At 35.3% G+C, this 21526-nt stretch overlaps 1 protein-coding gene across 1 annotated transcript; it reads left to right on the top strand.

Annotated features, from left to right (window-relative positions):
* The first annotated feature begins 1265 nt into the window (after positions 1 to 1265).
* Positions 1266 to 6682, top strand: LOC122407920 (uncharacterized). Its single transcript, XM_043414405.1, has 6 exons — positions 1266 to 1474; positions 2449 to 2797; positions 2883 to 2991; positions 3165 to 3390; positions 3529 to 4528; positions 4931 to 6682. The coding sequence occupies exons 1-6, from the start codon at positions 1471 to 1473 to the stop codon at positions 6312 to 6314; spliced, it is 3072 nt and encodes a 1023-aa protein (XP_043270340.1). The 5' UTR covers positions 1266 to 1470; the 3' UTR covers positions 6315 to 6682.
* Positions 6683 to 21526: the final 14844 nt, after the last annotated feature.

Raw genomic sequence — 21526 nt, 5'->3', positions numbered from 1 at the left:
CATTCGAACTGATCTATGAAATAAAAAAGATAGCGTGACAATTCTGATAAATTTTCGATTTCGTCATTTTCCACCGATGGAAACTTCGCCATCATCCATAGTGGGCAGATTGTATTTTCTATGTTTTACAAGTTATTGACTTGTAAAAGTTAGAAAATTCTCCCTTCGCTGGAGAATTTTATCAAGAGACTCGCTAGAGTCTCGAGACAAGTACATTGACAGCCGTGTCGTCTGCTGGCCCGAGGCTCGCCGAGTATACTTTCTCTGAATAAAACGATTCGCGGTGGTGGGGGTAAAACTGGCATGTAATTTTCTAAAATTGCAGAGCTCAGGAGATTTTTGATAAATCAAAAATTGGTTTGGAGACTAATTTTCAAAATCCCTTTCGAATGAGCACGAAACCAACACGATCAGTAGCGTGAATGCTGAGAAAAAACTTTGCACAGGCTCAAGATTATGCAAAAGTTACTAACACATTTATGGATTTGCCGTATCTGTACAGAACACCATCAAAGGCCTCTTGATGCCAGCTATAACCCATTTCTATGGAAGCTCGAGTCCCGGGATCCCGGCTACAGAAATAATGAGTTGTGATTGGTCAGGATACTCGCTGTACCGTTCCAGCGGAATAAAGTTTATGAATATATACCTATATATACAATCCCATCAGTCAGCTGTCAGCTTTTGATGTTATAATAATCGGATTTCCGACATTACGAAGTACGGGGTGAAAAAAAAATATTTTTCATCTAATCAAGTGTTCAATATGTATTTATTTTATTCAAAATAGTGGTATGTGGTGTCATACATGCAGTGTATATTATGAAAACCAGATATATAGTGACTTTGGCGTGATATATTGTTCAACCATCTGTCAGTTTTTGATGGCATGATCAAATTAATAGCAACAGCGATCAAAATGATAAAATTTCGGAGAAACAGTGCGAGCTGTATGAATTCGATTCAAAATTCTTATATGACTATAAAAAAAACACAGTGTCTACCCGTCCGGGTACCGTACGTTTAAAATAAGGTTATTCGTACGGAATGTATTTTCCAGAATATGTTGGCGCATGCGCTATAAGTCCGAAGTGCGTTCGTGCTGCGACGTTTGCTCGCTCGCGTCTGGTGGCTTTCGGCGGCCATTGTTTTTTCATTGTTGCATCAGCCTTTGTCGTTTCAACGTGCGTCAAGAAAAAAGTGTTTCTAACGATTGTTAGTTTTACAGTTTTTTACTATTAGAGTTTATTCCATTCAACAATTTTATATTGGTTTTGTGTGGTATCGTTGTTTTTTGCGGTTTGATTTTGCAAAGAATTTTCGAGGTTACTGTGTACTGTGAACGACGCGGCACGTGTATGACACGTGCGTTTACTGTTCCTGAATAATCATTTCATTTCTTTGAAGCGAACTTTTTTTGAGCCTGTATAACGCTAAACTAAAACTCCATCGGGGTGAAATTTCGTAGAAATGGGTAAGTATTTGAAATACTTTTCTTGTTGAAATTTTTTGTTTGAAATTTGGGTTCATTTTTCATATGGGTGAAAAATTCATTACGGGTTAAGAAAATGTTTTTTGTTTCGTTTTAATTTTCCGCTGTAAAAAAGAATAGTTAGAAAACAATTTCTGTGAAGAACTAACAAAAATAACTAAAAATGAAAAGTGCAATGGTACGGGTTAGAAATTCTGAAAAAAGTTTTTCGCAAGAAAAAAGTGCTTCTTGAATCATTGGAATGAAGGAAAAATATTGTTTGATTCATAATTTATTTTCTTTTCAAATAGTACCTAATTTAAAGGACAGATATAAATTATGGGTCCGGCTTGTTGCGTTCAATTAAAATTATATAATTGTTTTCTAAATTAGCAATGATTGAAAAATAAAAAAACTCACAAGTTGGTATACAATATCTTAAATTGTTTTTCAATGAATTTTGAAATTTTTTTTGGATGCCAAATACTAAATTGAGAATTATCAATATGTGCCGCTGTTGATTTTATTTTGCTTTGACGTTACACCATTCCTTTGATTTCCTTATATTTTTTGTTCACAGCGAAATGGTATTTAAATGAGCATTGTTGTTGGAATGCAATGTGATTTTTTTCAATTAGCAAAACATTCTATAAATGTAAATTTGTTTCATCATTGCTGTTTTTCCCAGTTACCTTTACAGAGCATTTTATTTTTTTGTAGCGAAATGATGTTGACGTTAACTTTGTTGGGATGTAGTATTTTTTCCCGTTCTCTTCGATATTTTCAAACCTTTCCGAGCAGTATTTGACTATTAAATATTAATCATTGTGTTTGAGACCTCTAAAAATCAAATGGGCCAATATTCAAGGAAGCAAATTTAAGAATAACGAATAGAATTTTTTTTTAGCTATATTGTATTATGTATGCGTATATGTGGATTTGCTTTGTACAGAAAATATTCATTTGTTTTATTATAGATCGTGAAGATGAATCAGATGCGAATGATCTAAATCCATCAGATGACAGTGATTTTGAGCCCATTTCTGAATCCAGTAGATTTGTGAACAATACTGCAAAAACCCAAGACAAATTTTGCGTTGGCAAAAAGTTTAATTCGTTTGAAGATTTGGAACAAAGTATCGAGCAGTATCAAAAGGAGATCAACACCTTTTTTTACGTCCGCGATTCGATAACCATTCCGCAAGCCCGGAAGAAACGCATTAAAAGATGTATCAACGAAAAGTTGAAATATTATTTCATTAAATACTGCTGCATTCACGGCGGTAAGAATTTCGTTTCGCAAGCGACAGGTGTCCGTTCATCTTCGTAAGTGTTATCTGTGTACTAAATGGCAATAGATGATCGTTTTATAATTCTTCTTTATAATTTTTCATATTGTATGTCTTTTTAGAACATTCCAGAAGAAGTGTACGTCGTATATCCGGGTTGGATTGAGTGCCTGTGGCAACAACTTGATTGTTACTGCAATGAATAATGTACACACCCACAAATGTTCGAAGGTAAAAAATTGTTTATTTATGTATGCTATGTATGAAAAATATAGTAAATATTTTGAAAAAAACTCGTCCTGCGATCTAATAATTTTTTGATGTTATCAGAGATTTCTCGAGTAATTTAATTTACAAAATTGTGCTACATTTCTCATGAATATTTAATGTTTTCCGTTTTTAAGGAGTTGTTCGTGCATTTGCCGCGAGCCCGATCATTGTCGAAAGAAGAGAGAAAACAAGTTGCCAAATTGTTGGACGTGGATGCCAACAAGAAAAAAGTCTCCGAACTTATCCAGGTTCAAACGGGGAAGAAAGTTCTTCTCAAAGATTTGCACAACGTGAACTCGGCATCTCGAGAAGACGATAACAACCTGCAGGAAACGATTGCCATGTTACAAGAAAAGTATCGTGAGTGTTTCTGGATTCTTATTTATATAGAGTAGCACTTTCTTATTGTTTCATTTTGATTGAAAATTCGCTTTTTTCATGTATTAAATTCCGATTTTTCAATTAAATGAATCTTATAGTGGATAATAACTTTTTCAGATGCTCAATGTTACGTTTACGAAGAAGCGAACACATTCAAAGGTTTATTTTTTGTGACTCCGAATATGAAAAGATCGATGGAAGCATTTCCAGAATTTGTCGGAATTGATGGAACTTTCAAATTGCTCAACATTCGAGCACCCATTTATTTAATGGTAGTTGAGGATTCGGAAGGTTCAACAGAAATTGTTGGCGTTTGCATTTTGATGTCTGAAGATGCCGATAGTATCAGATGGATGATTCAATCCTTCAAAAAAGCTCATCCCTCATGGTCGAAAATCAAGTGTGTCATGGCTGACAAAGATCTTCTCGAACGAAAAATTATCAAAGAGGAGATACCGTTCGCAAATGTGCTGATTTGTGTGTTCCACGCCTTAAGAACGTTTCATCGCGAGATAACGTGTGACAAACTCGGAATAACGTCTGGACAGAGGGACACGGCTAAAGAGATTATCCAAAAAATGGTCTACGCTCGTAGCGAAGAACAATATCAACAGCTTTATCAGGAGTTGAACAAGTTGCCGAATTCTATTGTGGACTATTTCAACTCGAACTGGCATGAAATTCGACATGAATGGTCGATGTCCAACAATTTCATGCAGAGCAATTTCCTTAATATCACGAACAACAGACTTGAATCCCTCAACGCCAAAGTGAAGAGCGTTGTAAAGCGGTACACCACGCTTGAAGATTTCGTCAGAAGCTTTTTCATACTGGTCATGTGTTTGAACGATGAGCGTGATCATAAGGCAGCTTACACGTACCAAAAAATTGCTGTTCAGGCATTCGATGCAGAAAGTCCTGAATATTTCTTTTCACATTTGCTAACGAAATATGCATTCCGATTTGTTGAAAAAGAACTCCACCCGGAAAACCGTACGGATTTTACTATGGTTGAAGGAAATGACGGTTTCTTAACTCGAATTGATGGAACAACGATCCATACCAATTCAGAGTTGTGCGACTGTTTATTCTTCGTCTCAATGAAGCTTCCATGCCGGTTATTGATTACTTTTTCCTATATTTGAAGTTTTTTCATTTGATTTATTTTCGTTAAAGATGTATCATGTTCAATTTTTTTTACAATGAAACCGACTTTCAATTAATTCCATAGATTTGTGAAGATATCAATTCGTGAGACAATAGAAAAATTTCTCACGTCAACAAACAGATTCTATTTTAATAGTCAACTATTTTGTAATTCATTTTCATCAAATTTGATCAATTAATTTTTGTTGTTCAACATATTAATTTTTCTTTGGTCATCGATTTTTCTTCAATTGATACAACTTTACTCAAGTATTGATCGAAAACAATGATTTTTTATTCTGTATTTTTTATTCATTCTTCCTCTGGTCAGCTTCCTTTTGTCTTCCGCTAATTATATTCTCTCTTCCATTAGGCACATTTTCGAAGCAAGAAAGAATTTGGGCTTGTCACTTTGTGTCGTTGAGCTTTGTGACGAGCGATGGACGCGTAAATATTTTTTCGAAAAGCAGCGTGTTTTTAACCCGAGCGATGGAAATATTGACGTTCCGTCTCCTACAGTCACTCAAAATATACTAAGACGTCGCGTTCTTTCACAAAGTGATCGGTATCGAAAAGCTTTTCTTCTCGCGAAGGAATCTGCAAGTCTTATTTCCGAATCAACAGGTGACGAGTATATCCGTCGGATGCAACAAATGACTGACATGAATGCGGCCTGGAGTCAAAATACGAATTATGAGATTCCATCTAGTGATTCGGTGGAATACGTGGTTACAAGTACACCCCTTGTTTCCGAAAGTCAGCATTATTCGGAGCCTGATTCTGAATCTGCGATGTCGCATTCAATTAATGTTGAGTCAGAGAAACACGAGATTACCAAAAACAATTACTTCGAGGAGCTGGATTTATTTTCGCCGGTCAACAATTTCATTTCAAATCTGGACGATTCTGATAATTTATCAAGCAGTTCATTGCACTATTCTTCGGATGATGATGCTGCTCTAGATATCGTCCTCTCATCACCAGCTGATAATGTCAACGAACTCATTGGGGATTTCAACAATAATGCCGTGGCGAATTTGAGTGCGGTTGTTTGTGCTCCAAATGAGCGAGAAGCGATGAATAATGAAAACTTATGCTCCAATCAACGAACAACTGAAGGATCAAGAAATTTGGTACAGCAAAAGTCGGCTGGGGGAATAATTCCCATCACTTCAAACTCGAAAAAAACAGTATCGGAATTTAGCTCGATCATTATGCCTCCGGTAATTAAACGACGCGGTCGCCCAAAAGGTTCTGAGAAGACTGTTATCGGTCTTACGAGGAAAAGGAAGTCACAGAAAGGTAACTCGAACTTACCGTTCAAAAAAAAAAGAGAATCTGAAAAAATGAAAACCATTTTGTATTGGCTGGCTGACGCGAGTTTGGCGAAATCTGCTTTGTATGAAGGTAGGATGATCGAAAAAGAAGAAGTTGAAACACGACCGGAAAAATTGTCTCATGCTTTGATTGATGACGAAGTCAATGTTGCAATTGTTGAAAAATATTTCACAAACGAGGCTTGGCAACTGATTAAAAAAGCGATAGACTCGAAAAAAAAACAAAATGTATATCATTGTGGCAAATGTTCTGTTAATTTAGATGACACTGTTGATTCCGTCGATAGCAGCGTCGATGGTAGTATAATTGATAAAAAAACATCGATTGGGTGTGATTACTGTTTGATCTGGTATCATTTGTCGTGCGTTTCCTTAAAAAAAAAACCAAAGACGAAATTTTGGAAATGTCCAAAATGTTAACTTTTACTCCTAATTAATTAACGTTAAAGATTGATTCATGATCTCAATTTAAAATTGATATGTTATACGATCATTTTATGACAAAATTCTATCGATTTAGTAATTGTTTCGGAATTCTTCCTGATACAGTACTAAAACCATGATTTCTCAAAATGTATTATTTTGATGATACTTTGACTTATGACTTCATTTAAATGAATCTGTGATACAAGAATAAGATTTCTTCGTCAAATGAAAATGGTTTTTTATTTAAATGTTATTATTTTTTTGAAATGTATCTGAGATTCGATGTGAACTCTACTGCGTCACTCCAAATGTATCTTCAATTTTTCATGCTATGATTATAATATATCGTTGTTGAAAATTAATTATGCGTGTGCTGATTTTGATTATCTTTATATCAATGATTATCCTCAGATCAATGTTTATTCATCATTTTAGGGTGTAGTTCTGAAAAGTTCATATCTCCAATTGATCTTAAATGTGGTATATTTATTTATGATGAAGTGCTGATAACGAATGTGATAGAAAAACTGTCCGCATATTTTATTTCCAAGGTCAAATCTAGAAAGAAATGATTTTTTGAGTTTTGTAGGTCATGATAAAATAGACATATTTTGGTCAGTAGATTATCTGTGTAGAGCCAGTATTTTATGAGAAAAAATGTCAAAAATTGTAAACAATACGTTTGAGAGTGGTCATCCGGGCACGAGGATAATAATATATCTTTTGAGTGATTTTGGGTTAATACTGTAGAAGGCCATAAATTTTATATAACTATCCCGGGTGCGCTGAAGGTTAGGAATACTTTGAATACGATCCTCACTCGCTGTCACCTATATAATATTTTTCGATGCTACATACCCATGTGGTATTGAAACGCGGGCAACGGGGGTCGCAGGGGGCGAAGCCCCCCGCGGGGGTCTGAGGGGCGGAGCCCCCCGAGAATGATTAATAAAATTTTTAATTTATCTATATACGCAGCAAATCTCATTCATCCTGGGAAAATGGAAAACCGCGAAAAGTGAAGAAGAGCGTAACAATTTAGAAAGCATATCTGGACGAATTACGTATTGTTATTGACCCGGATATAGCCCGGTAACCATTTGAAATGCATGTCCGGACGAATTACGTATCGTTATTCATTCGGATAGAGTCCGGTAACCATTTGAAAAGCGTGTCAGGACGAATTATGTGTTGTTATTCATCCGGATCATCCCTATTTGTTAATGTATCATTTTTCAATGTTAAATAACCGCATAGTATTGGAATGCAGGCAGTGTGGGTCGCAAGGGGTGAAGTTCCTTGAGAGTGATGATTACAATTTTAATATTATCGTGCCAAGAACTTTATAAATTGTTTACGAAGTGGCTACTCGTCCGGAGTACGGACGAATACGCGACGGTTATTCGTCCGGAAAGCGTATAGGTTAGTATATTCTGTATCTGGTTATACCTACGTTACAGATACTTTCTTATATCCCTTATATATCCGGATTAATTAACCGTGCGTATTCATCCGGATACATGACGATGCCAGTGTGCAGTACATATCCGGACGAATAATTGTACGGTATTTGTCCGGATATGTACAAACAATTTCATTGGAAGCAGTACGTTTTGGCGCAATGATTCATTGTCGTGGGAACGATTGAGCTCGAAGATGTTTTATTGAAATCTGCCTGGAGCCATGCCCACCTCCATACTACGATTGATGCTAAATATCCGTAAGCGATTTGAACGTGGGCGACGGGGGTCGCAGGGGGCGTAGCCCCCCTTAGAACGACTATTAAAATTTTAAATGAATCATCACGTCATCAAATTTTAGATTATTTCGCTATAATTTTTTAACACAATTATTTCGCTCCACGATTAAAAGACACAAAGTTTACTTCAAAGAAAACACGTTTCGAACTCGCCCAACGATTCCGCACAGAAAGACACAATACCATTATGTATCATTCAATATCCGGACGATTTACATATGATTATTCGTCCGGATATGTACGAAAACGAGCATAATCGAGATATCCGGATGAATAACGTACGATTATTCGTCCGGATATAATGTAGCATTATGTATTCCATATCCGGACGAATCACTTGTAATTATTCGTCCGGATATGTACGAAAACGAGCATAATCGAGATATCCGGATGAATACCGTATGATTATTCGTCCGGATATATTGTACCATTATGTATTCCATATCCGGACGAATCACTTGTAATTATTCGTCCGGATATGTACGAAAACGAGCATAATCGAGATATCCGGATGAATACCGTACGATTATTCGTCCGGATATATTGTACCATTATGTATTCCATATCCGGACGAATCACTTGTAATTATTCGTCCAGATATGTACGAAAACGAGCATAATCGAGATATCCGGATGAATACCGTACGATTATTCGTCCGGATATATTGTACCATTATGTATTCCATATCCGGACGAATCACTTGTAATTATTCGTCCGGATATGTACGAAAACGAGCATAATCGAGATATCCGGATGAATACCGTACGATTATTCGTCCGGATATAATGTACCATTATGTATTCCATATCCGGACGAATCATTTGTAATTATTCGTCCGGATATATACGAAAACGACCATAATCGAGATATCCGGATGAATACCGTACGATTATTCGTCCGGATATATTGTACCATTATGTATTCCATATCCGGACGAATCACTTGTAATTATTCGTCTGGATATGTACGAAAACGAGCATAATCGAGATATCCGGGATATAGTTCCGAAAGGGACACTTCGATTTGAACACCCAACTTTTGCACACATAGAAAGGAGGTTAAAACAAGGTCACACCCAAAATTTCAACCGCGGCAAATGATTTTTTCAATTTTTATCATCATTGTTGTGTGTCGGCAACCAACTCGCAAAGACATGCACCAAGCAAATTTTCATATCAAGAGACTCGGTAGAGTCTCGGGACAAGTACATTGACAGCCCTGTCGTCTGCTGGCCCGAGACTCGCCGAGACTATACTTTCTCTGAATAAAACGATTCGCCGTGGTGGGGGTAAAATTGGCATGTGATTTTATTGAATTACGAAGCTCAGGAGCCATTTAGCAACTTGAAAATTGAAGTTTAAGGCAATTGAGTAATTCTCTTTCGATTCCGCCCTAAATCAGCATGATCGGTGTTGTAATTGCTGAGAAAAAACTTTGCACGGGCTCAAGATTATGCAAAAGTTACCAACACATTCAAGAATTTATGCGTCTGTATTTATAAACACCATCAAAGGCACTTTGATGCTCTCGAGTTTCTGATTCGTTGGATCTGACGACATCCATTTTTAGACGTTGTGATTGGTTGTTGAAATTAGTTGTTGATGATTGGAAATCTGACGTCAACTTCAGAACGTAGCACACGGCGCAGCACAGCTGGTAACAGCAGTCATAAATTCGACCGATATACATATATATATGTACAAACCATGTGTCAGTTTTTGATCGTATGAACAGAGTTTCGACATTGCGAAGTGCGTGCGGGATCAATAAAAAAATAATTTTCGTCATCTAAAGAAGTGCATATTACTATTTATTTTGTTATTTGTGATATATTAAACCGGTATCAAAGCGGCCGCGTAAATGTAGTCGGTGATGTGTGTGTGAAAAAGAATATAAAAAATGCGCGATGCATGTATGTCAACGAAACTTTTCAAGATTTCATTATTTCGTTCGATTGGAAATAAGTGTTAACTGAAATAATGCTTCAATTAAACCAGAGTACGAGAAATATTGTCCAGTGCGAATAAATTGTCAGTGGCGTGGTTATATATCATGTGTACATAGGTTATATATACGAATAAATAGAACAAAAATACACGCAACTGTTAGAATGATATTAGAAACTTTAATTGAATAAATATTTTCTAATTTATTTCTTGTGTCGTCATTATTTTTAAACATCCCCATATTTTGCTTGATATTCAGTTTGGCTCTGCCCTCTCCGATCCTTGTTTTCACCCGCTCAGTTTGCAGCGGATCGATTCATATTATTAATTCGTTCCCTAATATGTGTTCTATGATTTTCTACTCCTTCATGATGATTGTGGTAACATGATTCGAGAGGTTTCTAACCATGATCTTGAATTGCACATTTTGTAAATCAGATTTTCAAAAAAAAATCTGGTCTTGGTATAGTGTGTAGTTATTCTTTTCCTATTAGGTCTGTCGAGTGATAAATTTGGAAACTTTTCGAGAAAGCCTTTGGATGCTTTTTTTGCTAATGATATGAAAAGTTGTATCTTAGGAATGCGGTATGCAAACACAAATTTTGATAACAAAACTTATAGAATGACATGTATGTTGAGTATTTCCACTTTGCAAACTACAAATATGGGATTATTATAAAAAAAATTCATTCCGATAAGTCTACTGTTGCTCAGTTTTGGATGCGATCAAATATGATGCCTACCAACATCCCCAGAAACTTACAGAATTGCTGAATGCAATGTGCGCTATGTCATTTTAATGTAACATCATGACTTTTGACAACTTTTCATTATAATGCTGTAGATTCGGATCATTAAAATACTGCAAAAATCTGTAAACTATACAATTTAAATACTGTGCCATTCATTTTACATTTTGACTCTAACTGTAACATCTATATGAAGAAAAAAATTGATTATAAAAGTCTTCAGTTGCTCATTTATGGATAGATTTGAAATTGCTGTCTTCGAAGCTCATTGCGCAGATACATTGAACCGCAGCAGATACCGGCGAACTCTGAAATTTCTGTGGATAAATATATATGCGACGGATCACCCCTTATCTTTGATTATGGTAATATGTAATGGAACTTGGTTCGGCAAGTTTTTAAGTGTTCCTTTTCAAATAGTATTGAAGTTTGTATGACTGATATACAGCAAATACTTCCAAACTTTGATATTTCTGTGTTGCAGCATGTGTGCCAATCATTCAAATCATTTCCTCCAACCGTATCATGTAATCTAGAAAATTCATCACAAAAGTCTTCCGCATTTCTAGATACTTCAATTTTCCTTTTTCTACTCCATTGTGAGTTTTCGAATTTTTAAATTAATTTCTGAATTGTCCTGAAATGGTTTTTCTCCAAAACCAATGCAGGCACCTTAAACGTCTTTGAATTCTGTTGCTTTGTTGAATTAAGTTCGCTTAGTTTTTTTTGCTGTTTTGAGTTCTGGCATAATAAATGGTAGAAGTTTACGGGTACTTTTTTTCAGCAACTATCAAACTGTGGATAATTGAACCTCAGCGGCCGCTTGCAAACTTTGGAAATATATTTGATTGAGGGCACGTTTTGGATGAAATAAAATCTCTAGATTCAGAATGCAAAAGCGACATTTAAAGTGGGCAAATCTGTTGGATTTTTCGTGTCTTGAATTTGATCTATCTTTCATTTGAAGTTTGAAGAAAAGGGATAAATAAAATCTGTTCTATTAAGGAAATCTTTACATCAGTTCTTTCTTGGTATGAAGACTTGGAAAAAATCGCCAAAGGCCAAGGACAGACAGGTGACGAAATATTTTCAGTACAATTTTGACGAAAAATAGATCTTTTGTCGCGGAAACCAACGTTATAAGCCGAAAATCATATTACAGCCCACGAGACGCATTTCTTCACTCTCTTGGGTTCCTATTACACAAAACATATTAGAAGATAAGGGGGAAAATCACCAACGTGGAAGAAGAAACCAGTGCCGAAATATTTCCAGTACAATTTTGACGAAAAATAGGTCCTTTTTCGTGGAAACCAACGTTATAAGCCGAAAATCATATCTCGGCCCCCAACCCGCTTTCTACCATTCTCTTGGGTTCCCAATAAGCATAACAAATTAGAGTAGAAGAAAAAAAATAGCCCAACTCCATGGACAGACCTGTGACGGAATGTTTTCTGTACAATGTTGACGAGAAATTTGTTGTTTTTCGTGGAAACCAACGTTATAGGCCGAAAATCATATCTCGGCCCGCAACACACTTTTCCCCATGCTCTTGGGTTCCAAATAGACGAAACATATTAGAGTACAAGGAAAAAAATCGCCAAAGTCCAAAGACAGACCTGTGACGAAATATTTCCAGTACAATTTTAACGAAAAATAGATCTTATTTCGTGGAAACCAACGTTATAAGCCGAAAATCATATTATGGCCCACAACACGCATTTCTCCATGCTCTTGGATTCCCAATAGACAAAACATATTAGAAGACAAGGAGAAAAATCACCAAAGTCCAAGACCAAACCAGTGCCGAAATATTTTCAGTACAATTTTGAAGAAAAATTGGTCTTTTACGTGGAAACAAACATTATAAACCGAAATTCATTTTGCGGGCCTCATCCCGGATTCCTCCATGCTGTTTAGTTCCTAATAGGCATAACATATTAGAGTATAAGGAAAAAAATCGCCAAAGTTCAAGAGCAGACTTGTGACCAAATATTTTCACTACAATTTTTACGAAAAATTGGTCTTTTATGGTGGAAACCAACTTTATAAGCCGAACATCATACCTAGGGAAAATAAGATTGGGAAAAGTACATTGATGGTCCCTTATTTGCTGATAATTTCATGCAAAAGATTATCCCATAAAAAATGTTCGTATGAGAATGGAATCTATAAAAATGTACTAAGCAAATAATTCGTAGAAATTTATACTAAAATCCTATAACCGTCATAACATAAATGAGGAACATTTGAGAAAAAAGGCGTGATATCAAACCATAAACTTCCCCTAGGGAAAAAAAGGTTGGGACAAGTACATTGATGGTCTCTTGTTTCTGGATGACAGAAAAAAGATTTAGAACCAGGAAAAAAATTCTATAAAAATAATAAACGAAAAATTGAAAAGTTCAAAAAAATTCAACAAAAATAAAAAACAATCGAAAAAATTCTGTAAAGAAAAATAAAAAATTTTCAAAAAAAAATCATAAATATTGAACAAATTGAAAAATGTACTATCCAAGTTACATGCAGTATAAAAATGTATGATATCAATTGGAGGCCAAGTTTTTATTGATAATTTGGAATATTTATCGAAAAAATTGGAAACTGTAATGAAATTCATGATAATTATTTTCACGAAAAAACTTAATGAAAAAAAAGACATAACGGAAGTTACGTGCAGTACTAGAATGTATTATATCAATTCGAGGTCAAGTATTTATCAGTTATTCGAAATATAATCTCCGGCGACAAATGAGCGTTGAGAATCCTTGTCGGGCTCACAACGTTTTATCAAAATTACTAAAAAATTAATGGAAATAAAATCATTAAAAATTCACATGAAAGTCATTCGTTACTTCATCAAGGTATACACTTTAAAGAATCGATTCCCCTCCAACTTTCAGGATCCCCTGGTATTATTCACAACATTCAACTTCGATTGGATCGGTACAAATTATGTTCAAATACGTCTTAAACGTACTTGTCCGGCCCATCACTTTTTATTCAAATTGCTCATTCGACAACAAATCAGGGCTCTTCTATAATGACAAATATAATAAAATGGATAAAAATAAAAATAATATCTCCAAGTAATTTGAACTTGATTGTTCGCAAGTTCGTATAGCAATATCCACTTCTCAATTTCTTCAGTGAACACATACCATTCGGTAAGAACCAATGAAAATGAGAAATAATCAGGCGCATTACTAGAAATTTTCGAACCTACTCAGCCATGCAATGTTTTTTTTTCTATAGTCACGTACACATTTTGATAAATATCACTAGTCGAGTACGACACGTGGATTCCTGGAATTTGTAGAAAAATGATTTTGTTGTGAATTATGACTCCATATAATATAAATAGATTAATCAACTTCATCTTTCATTTTCGTTTCATTTTGACAAGAGCGATTCGAAGGAAAATTATTTTCTCGGGAATTACTGTTCCTTAATATTAACACATGCATTAACTTCGTTTTTGATTTGTTTTCGAATGAGCAATTTGAATAAAAAGTGATGGGCCGGACAAGTACGTTTAAGACGTATTTGAACATAATTTGTACCGATCCAATCGAAGTTGAATGTTGTGAATAATACCAGGGGATCCTGAAAGTTGGAGGGGAATCGATTCTTTAAAGTGTATACCTTGATGAAGTAACGAATGACTTTCATGTGAATTTTTAATGATTTTATTTCCATTAATTTTTTAGTAATTTTGATAAAACGTTGTGAGCCCGACAAGGATTCTCAACGCTCATTTGTCGCCGGAGATTATATTTCGAATAACTGATAAATACTTGACCTCGAATTGATATAATACATTCTAGTACTGCACGTAACTTCCGTTATGTCTTTTTTTTCATTAAGTTTTTTCGTGAAAATAATTATCATGAATTTCATTACAGTTTCCAATTTTTTCGATAAATATTCCAAATTATCAATAAAAACTTGGCCTCCAATTGATATCATACATTTTTATACTGCATGTAACTTGGATAGTACATTTTTCAATTTGTTCAATATTTATGATTTTTTTTTGAAAATTTTTTATTTTTCTTTACAGAATTTTTTCGATTGTTTTTTATTTTTGTTGAATTTTTTTGAACTTTTCAATTTTTCGTTTATTATTTTTATAGAATTTTTTTCCTGGTTCTAAATCTTTTTTCTGTCATCCAGAAACAAGAGACCATCAATGTACTTGTCCCAACCTTTTTTTCCCTAGGGGTCTTTATATATACGACAAACAAGTAGTTTGGTGACTTTTTGAAGTATTAATCGAGTATTTTGATGACTTCTGTGCACTTTGGTGACTGTCACCGAAATACCCTCATTAGATCTTTCCGGCGCTTGGCGCCGGTTAATAATTAATTTGAAAGTTACATGATTGGCAAACGTTGCGCTCCTTGGCTGGGCTACTCTGGGGATTTTTTCCTTAAAATTCCGTCTCTCCGGCGCGAAGCGCCGGGGAGACCCACCCATTTACTTCTTAAAAATTTTCTGTTTTCTTTGTTCAAATTAAAAAAATTAAAGAAAAAAATTCTTGAAAAGTGGTGGGAATTTTTAGGTAAAAATCTCCAGAGTAGCCCAGCCAAGGAGCGCAACGTTTGCCATCCATGTAGCCTTTAAAATAACCGTTGGCAAACGTTGCGCTCCTTGGCTGGGCTACTCCGGGGATTTTTTCCTTAAAATTCCGTCTCTCCGGCGCGAAGCGCCGGGGAGACCCACCCATTTACTTCTTAAAAATTTTCTGTTTTCTTTGTTCAAATTAAAAAAATTAAAGAAAAAAATTCTTGAAAAGTAAATGGGTGGGTCTCCCCGGCGCTTCGCGCCAGGGAGACGGAATTTTTAGGTAAAAATTCCCAGAGTAGCCCAGCCAAGGAGCGCAACGTTTGCCATCCATATAGCCTTTAAAACAACCGTTGGCAAACGTTGCGCTCCTTGGCTGGGCTACTCCGGGGATTTTTTCCTTAAAATTCCGTCTCTCCGGCGCGAAGCGCCGGGGAGACCCACCCATTTACTTAAAAATTTTCTGTTTTCTTTGTTCAAATTAAAAAAATTAAAGAAAAAATTCTTGAAAAGTAAATGGGTGGGTCTCCCCGGCGCTTCGCGCCAGGGAGACGGAATTTTTAGGTAAAAATCCCCAGAGTAGCCCAGCCAAGGAGCGCAACGTTTGCCATCCATGTAGTCTTTAAAACAACCGTTGACAAACGTTGCACTCCTTGGCTGGGCTACTCCGGGGATTTTTTCCCTAAAATTCCGTCTCTCCGGCGCGAAGCGCCGGAGAGACCCACCCGTTAACTTTTCAAGAATTTTTTTCTTTAATTTTTTTAATTTGAACAAAGAAAACAGAAAATTTTTAAGAAGTAAATGGGTGGGTCTCCCCGGCGCTTCGCGCCGGAGAGACGGAATTTTAAGGAAAAAATCCCCGGAGTAGCCCAGCCAAGGAGCGCAACGTTTGTCAACGGTTGTTTTAAAGACTACATGGATGGGAAACGTTGCGCTCCTTGGCTGGGCTACTCTGGGGATTTTTACCTAAAAATTCCGTCTCCCTGGCGAGAAGCGCCGGGGAGACCCACCCATTTACTTTTCAAGAATTTTTTTCTTTAATTTTTTAAATTTGAACAAAGAAAACAGAAAATTTTTAAGAAGTAAATGGGTGGGTGGGAATTTTTAGGTAAAAATCCCCGGAGTGGCCCAGCCAAGGAGCGCAACCTTTGCCAATCATGTAACTTTCAAATTAATTACTAACCGGCGCGAAGCGCCGGAAAGATCTAATAAGAGTATTTCGGTGACAGTCACCAAAGTGCACAGAAGTCATCAAAATACTCGATTAATACTTCAAAAAGTCACCAAACTACTCGTTTGTCGTATATATAAAGATATGAAAATTCGCTTGGTGTATGTCTTTCCGAGTTGGCTGCCGACACACAAAAATAATGATAAAAATTGAAAAAATCATTTGCCGCCGTTGAAATTTTAAGTGTGACCTTGTTTTAACCTCCTTTTCATGTGTGCAAAAGCTGGGTGTTCAAATCGAAGTGTCCCTTTCGGAACTACAGCCGATATCCGGATGAATACCGTACGATTATTCGTCCGGATATATTGCACCATTATGTATTCCATATCCGGACGAATCACTTGTAATTATTCGTCCGGATATGTACGAACACGAGCATAATCGAGATATCCGGATGAATACCGTACGATTATTCGTCCGGATATATTGTACCATTATGTATTCCATATCCGGACGAATCACTTGTAATTATTCGTCCGGATATGTACGAAAACGAGCATAATCGAGATATCCGGATGAATACCGTACGATTATTCGTCCGGATATAATGCACCATTATGTATTCCATATCCGGACGAATCACTTGTAATTATTCGTCCGGATATGTACGAAAACGAGCATAATCGAGATATCCGGATGAATACCGTACGATTATTCGTCCGGATATATTGTACCATTATGTATTCCATATCCGGACGAATCACTTGTAATTATTCGTCCGGATATGTACGAAAACGAGCATAATCGAGATATCCGGATGAATACCGTACGATTATTCGTTCGGATATATTGTACCATTATGTATTTCATATCCGGACGAATCATTTGTAATTATTCGTCCGGATATATACGAAAACGACCATAATCGAGATATCCGGAAGAATACCGTACGATTATTCGTCCGGATATATTGCACCATTATGTATTCCATATCCGGACGAATCACTTGTAATTATTCGTCCGGATATGTACGAAAACGAGCATAATCGAGATATCCGGATGAATACCGTACGATTATTCGTCCGGATATATTGTACCATTATGTATTCCATATCCGGACGAACCACTTGTAATTATTCGTCCGGATATGTATATTTTATACCGATATATTCAAAGAAAGTATAAACAGAAAATATATGGCCTCATTTTCGATAAACATCCGGACGAATAGCGGTCGCTTATTCGTCCGGCCTCTGGACGAGTAGACAGCCAATTGTTTAACCGGACTAATTATGTGACATTATTCGTCCGGTCATTTAAGCCTCCGCGTTGTAATATTTGGAAGGAGTTCCACTATATCAGCATACTGATGAAAAGTCAGTTGGAGAAAATATAACCTCTGTTTCGATAAATTTCCGGACGAATAGCAGTTGTGTATTCGTCCGGTATCCGGACGGCTAGTCACAGCCTAAAAAAAAATGTTATGTAAGTTTTGTGAAAACCATGGGGTTAGTTTACCCTCATCGCAATCGGTTCGCGAGTATTTGTTATATAGGACATATATTAGTATTGGGAAATTTCTCCTTGTACAAATTCTTTGATTTTACGTTTATTCTTGACATAATTTTGTTGCAATCCTGGTTCTGGTTCATTACAAATTTTCAACAGGAGTTATGTGAGAAAAAAAAACTTTCGCTCATTATAACCTCTCAAATGTTCTTTCCAAACATAAATTTTAGGTTGTGTTATTACATTATAGAAAAAATATGCGTGGTTGTATGTAAATGAATGCAAATAAATTTTGAAAAACTTTGGTCAAGTAAAAGTGTCTAATTCAATGTATTGTTGTCATATTTTCTTTCATTTCGTTTGGCTGTGTTCACCGGGCCCTTTTTCCCACCTCCTTAGCTTGCAGTATATCCATACCAATTTCTATTCATTCTCTAGACAATTCGAGTGACTTCCGTATTTCTATTTCCTCATATTGATTTCAATAAATTGGAAAATTCATAACAAAAAGTTTTCATGATTCCTTGTTTATACACCCGAGTTTTAGAAAAATCTTTGGGCCATGTAAGTACATAGATATATTCACTTGACTTATTGCATAATGAATTTGGAAATTTATTTCAATAAGTCATTGGGCGTCTGATTTTCATGATATCAAAATTCATATCTTCGAAATGCAATGAACACCTCTAAAGTGCGACAAAGTCATGAAGCGACATGTATGTTGAGTATTTCCAGACCATGTTTGCGATTGGCATCATGGGTTGAAAAATTCATGTGTGTAAGTCTACGTCTGATAATTTTTGGATGTGATCAAATATTTTGTTTGCGTATAACCATGGAGACATACAAAAATACAGCATTTCGCTTGCTTCAACATGCAGCGTATCTGTCACTTTTTTTCTTGAATGTGACATAATAAGTTTCAAGAATATGGTTCATGGAATTTTGAAGTGGTTTGCCCCATAGCACCAAAGTTTGTATTACTGGCATGCAGCGAATACCTATGAACTTTGATATTTCTGTGAAGCGTAGGTGTGCCAATCTTTTCACTTTTTGGTTCCGACTGCAATATATAAACGAAGATACATGAAACAATTTTGAGTTCAGTTCACTTTGAAGTGCGCTGTCTTTTTTTCTTTTAGTTTTGGCATAATGAATTTTATGAATCGGTGGTAATTTTTTCTTTCTGTATCAAAATGTAGATGAATAAATCACAGCGGATACTTGCAGACTTTGAAAATTCTGTGTATTGACATGCACGCTAGGTATTAGCACTTCCTATTTTTGATTATGAAATATGGATACTTACAATTAATAAAAATTGTAGAAGAATTATAGAATTACGATATGGATTACTAGTAATAAATAACTCAAAATAATGATAAATGATACAATATGGATTACTATTATGGATGATGATATGGATTACTAGTAATAAATAACTCAAAATAATGATAAATGATACAAGAAGTCAGCGATGGCCTATTTATGAATTACATAAGAAGTTATGTTTTCAAAATGCAATGGACATATTAATAAATAAGCAATTCTGTTGGTCTTGACGCACTTCATAGTTTATCTTTTGTCCGGTTGAACCTTGGTGGCTACATGCAGAGTTTACAAATTTTGTGCATCGACGTGGGTGTGTCAACTTTTATCTCTGGGTATGATAATACAAATGAAAAAGATTGCTTCAAAAAGTCCTTGGAAGCACGTTTTTTAATGAAATGAAAATTGCTAGCATTAGAATTCAATAAACATATGTGAAAATTGCGAATTCTGGTGGACTTGGTGAACATTGTATATATTTTTTTCTTTCTCCTTCTGTCAAATTTTAAGGTAAATCAATCAAAAAATTCGGTTCATTGAAAAATCTTCATATTTTCTTTATTCACAATGATTCACATCATCAAAACTATTGAAAACAAAATTTATAAATAACGGGGGAAAATTCCACAATGATACAAAATATTGAAAAACCTTACGGAATATGATTTCAATCCCACAAAATTATGGACACGTTCGAAATGGTTGCAAAATTGAGGGTATCACTTCAAACATTCGAAGAATATCAAACTGTTATAAATTGTACAAAACTTAAAGAAAAACATTGGAGAACTTATTTTTAAATATAACAATAGAAACATTGGTTAACTTTAGAAAATCTTATTTAAGAATATTTTTTGTCGTTTAGAACTGCCATAGAAAAAAGATTTGATATCAAGCCGTAAAAATCCTCTCTCGGAGAAAAAAAATTTGGACAATTACATTGATGATCGCCAGTTTTCTTATTACACCACAAAAAATGTAAACAAAACTTCTTAAGTCACACAACGGAAATGATTTCGAACCGTAAGAAAATATCAAATATATTACAATCCTACAGCATTCGTGTATAATACTCTTCACTAGTATACTGATTGTGCGGTATCAGTCTTTTTTCGACAAATCAGATGTTACAAGCCAAAATCATATCTCGGCCTCCAACCTGCTTTCCACTATTCTCTTGGGTTCCTAATTGACAAAACATATTAGAGTACAAGGAAAAAAATCGCCAAAGTCCAAGGATAAACCTGTGACGAAATAATTCCAGTACAATTTTGACGAAAAATAGGTCTTTTTTCGTGGAAACCAATGTTATAAGCATTAAATCGTAAATAATTCATAGAAATTAAAATTAAAATTATATAGTCGTCAAAACATAAATAAGGAACTTTCGAGAAAAAAGACGTGATATCAAACCATAAACTTCCCCTAGGGAAAAAAAGGTTGGGACAAGTACATTGATGGTGTCGTGTTTGCTGATAATTCCATCCATAAAAAAAACTTAGAAACCGATGCCTCTTTCTTCTTATTTGATTCGAACAGCTAAATCAATTGAAAAAAAATTCATCTTATTTACGTGCAGAATTAAAATTTATTATATCAATTCGAGGGCAAGTATTTTCTAATGAATTGAAAAAAGTTACCACTTGAATTACGTGCAGCACTAAAATTTGTGATATCAATCGGTGGACAAGTATTTTATTAGTAACTCCAAAGTTCAACATTATGGAATTGTTCTAAGAAGCTTTTAAATCCAAAAATATCACATGCAAGCTAATCATTTCTTGCTCTATGGTGGCAGAGACTTATAAGAAAATCGATTCTTTTCAGACTTTCAGGAGCTTCTGATATTATTCACAATATTCGACGTCGATTGGATCGTTACAAATTATGTTTAAATATGAGTTAAAAGTACTTGTCCGGCCCATCACTTTCCATTAAAATTGTTTATTTAAATAATAATCAGGGCTTTTCTAGAACTGATGGAGCACAAATATTCATGCAGAGGGAATTTAGAGAGTTATCTTCAAGTAATTTTCCCTCAAGTGCACTAATTTAATAAGAATGGAAACGAATTATCCTGTTCTATACAAGGGATGTTTTTGTGCATCGATAAATAAAAAACATTTTGCACATTAAATATGTTCAAGTTTCCAAAAATAAGTCCCCAGTTTGTA

Source organism: Venturia canescens, chromosome 3 (assembly GCF_019457755.1).
Source record: "Venturia canescens isolate UGA chromosome 3, ASM1945775v1, whole genome shotgun sequence".
NCBI classification, from domain to species: domain Eukaryota; kingdom Metazoa; phylum Arthropoda; class Insecta; order Hymenoptera; family Ichneumonidae; genus Venturia; species Venturia canescens.
This window is presented reverse-complemented; position numbering and strand designations above follow the sequence as displayed.

What these genes read in the sequence shown, in the direction of transcription:
- LOC122407920 (XM_043414405.1), top strand. An exon ending in ACACCCACAAATGTTCGAAG is followed by an intron (nt 2,992 to 3,164) that starts GTAAAAAATTGT and finishes TCCGTTTTTAAG; the next exon opens with GAGTTGTTCGTGCATTTGCC. An exon ending in TCAATGAAGCTTCCATGCCG is followed by an intron (nt 4,529 to 4,930) that starts GTTATTGATTAC and finishes CTCTTCCATTAG; the next exon opens with GCACATTTTCGAAGCAAGAA.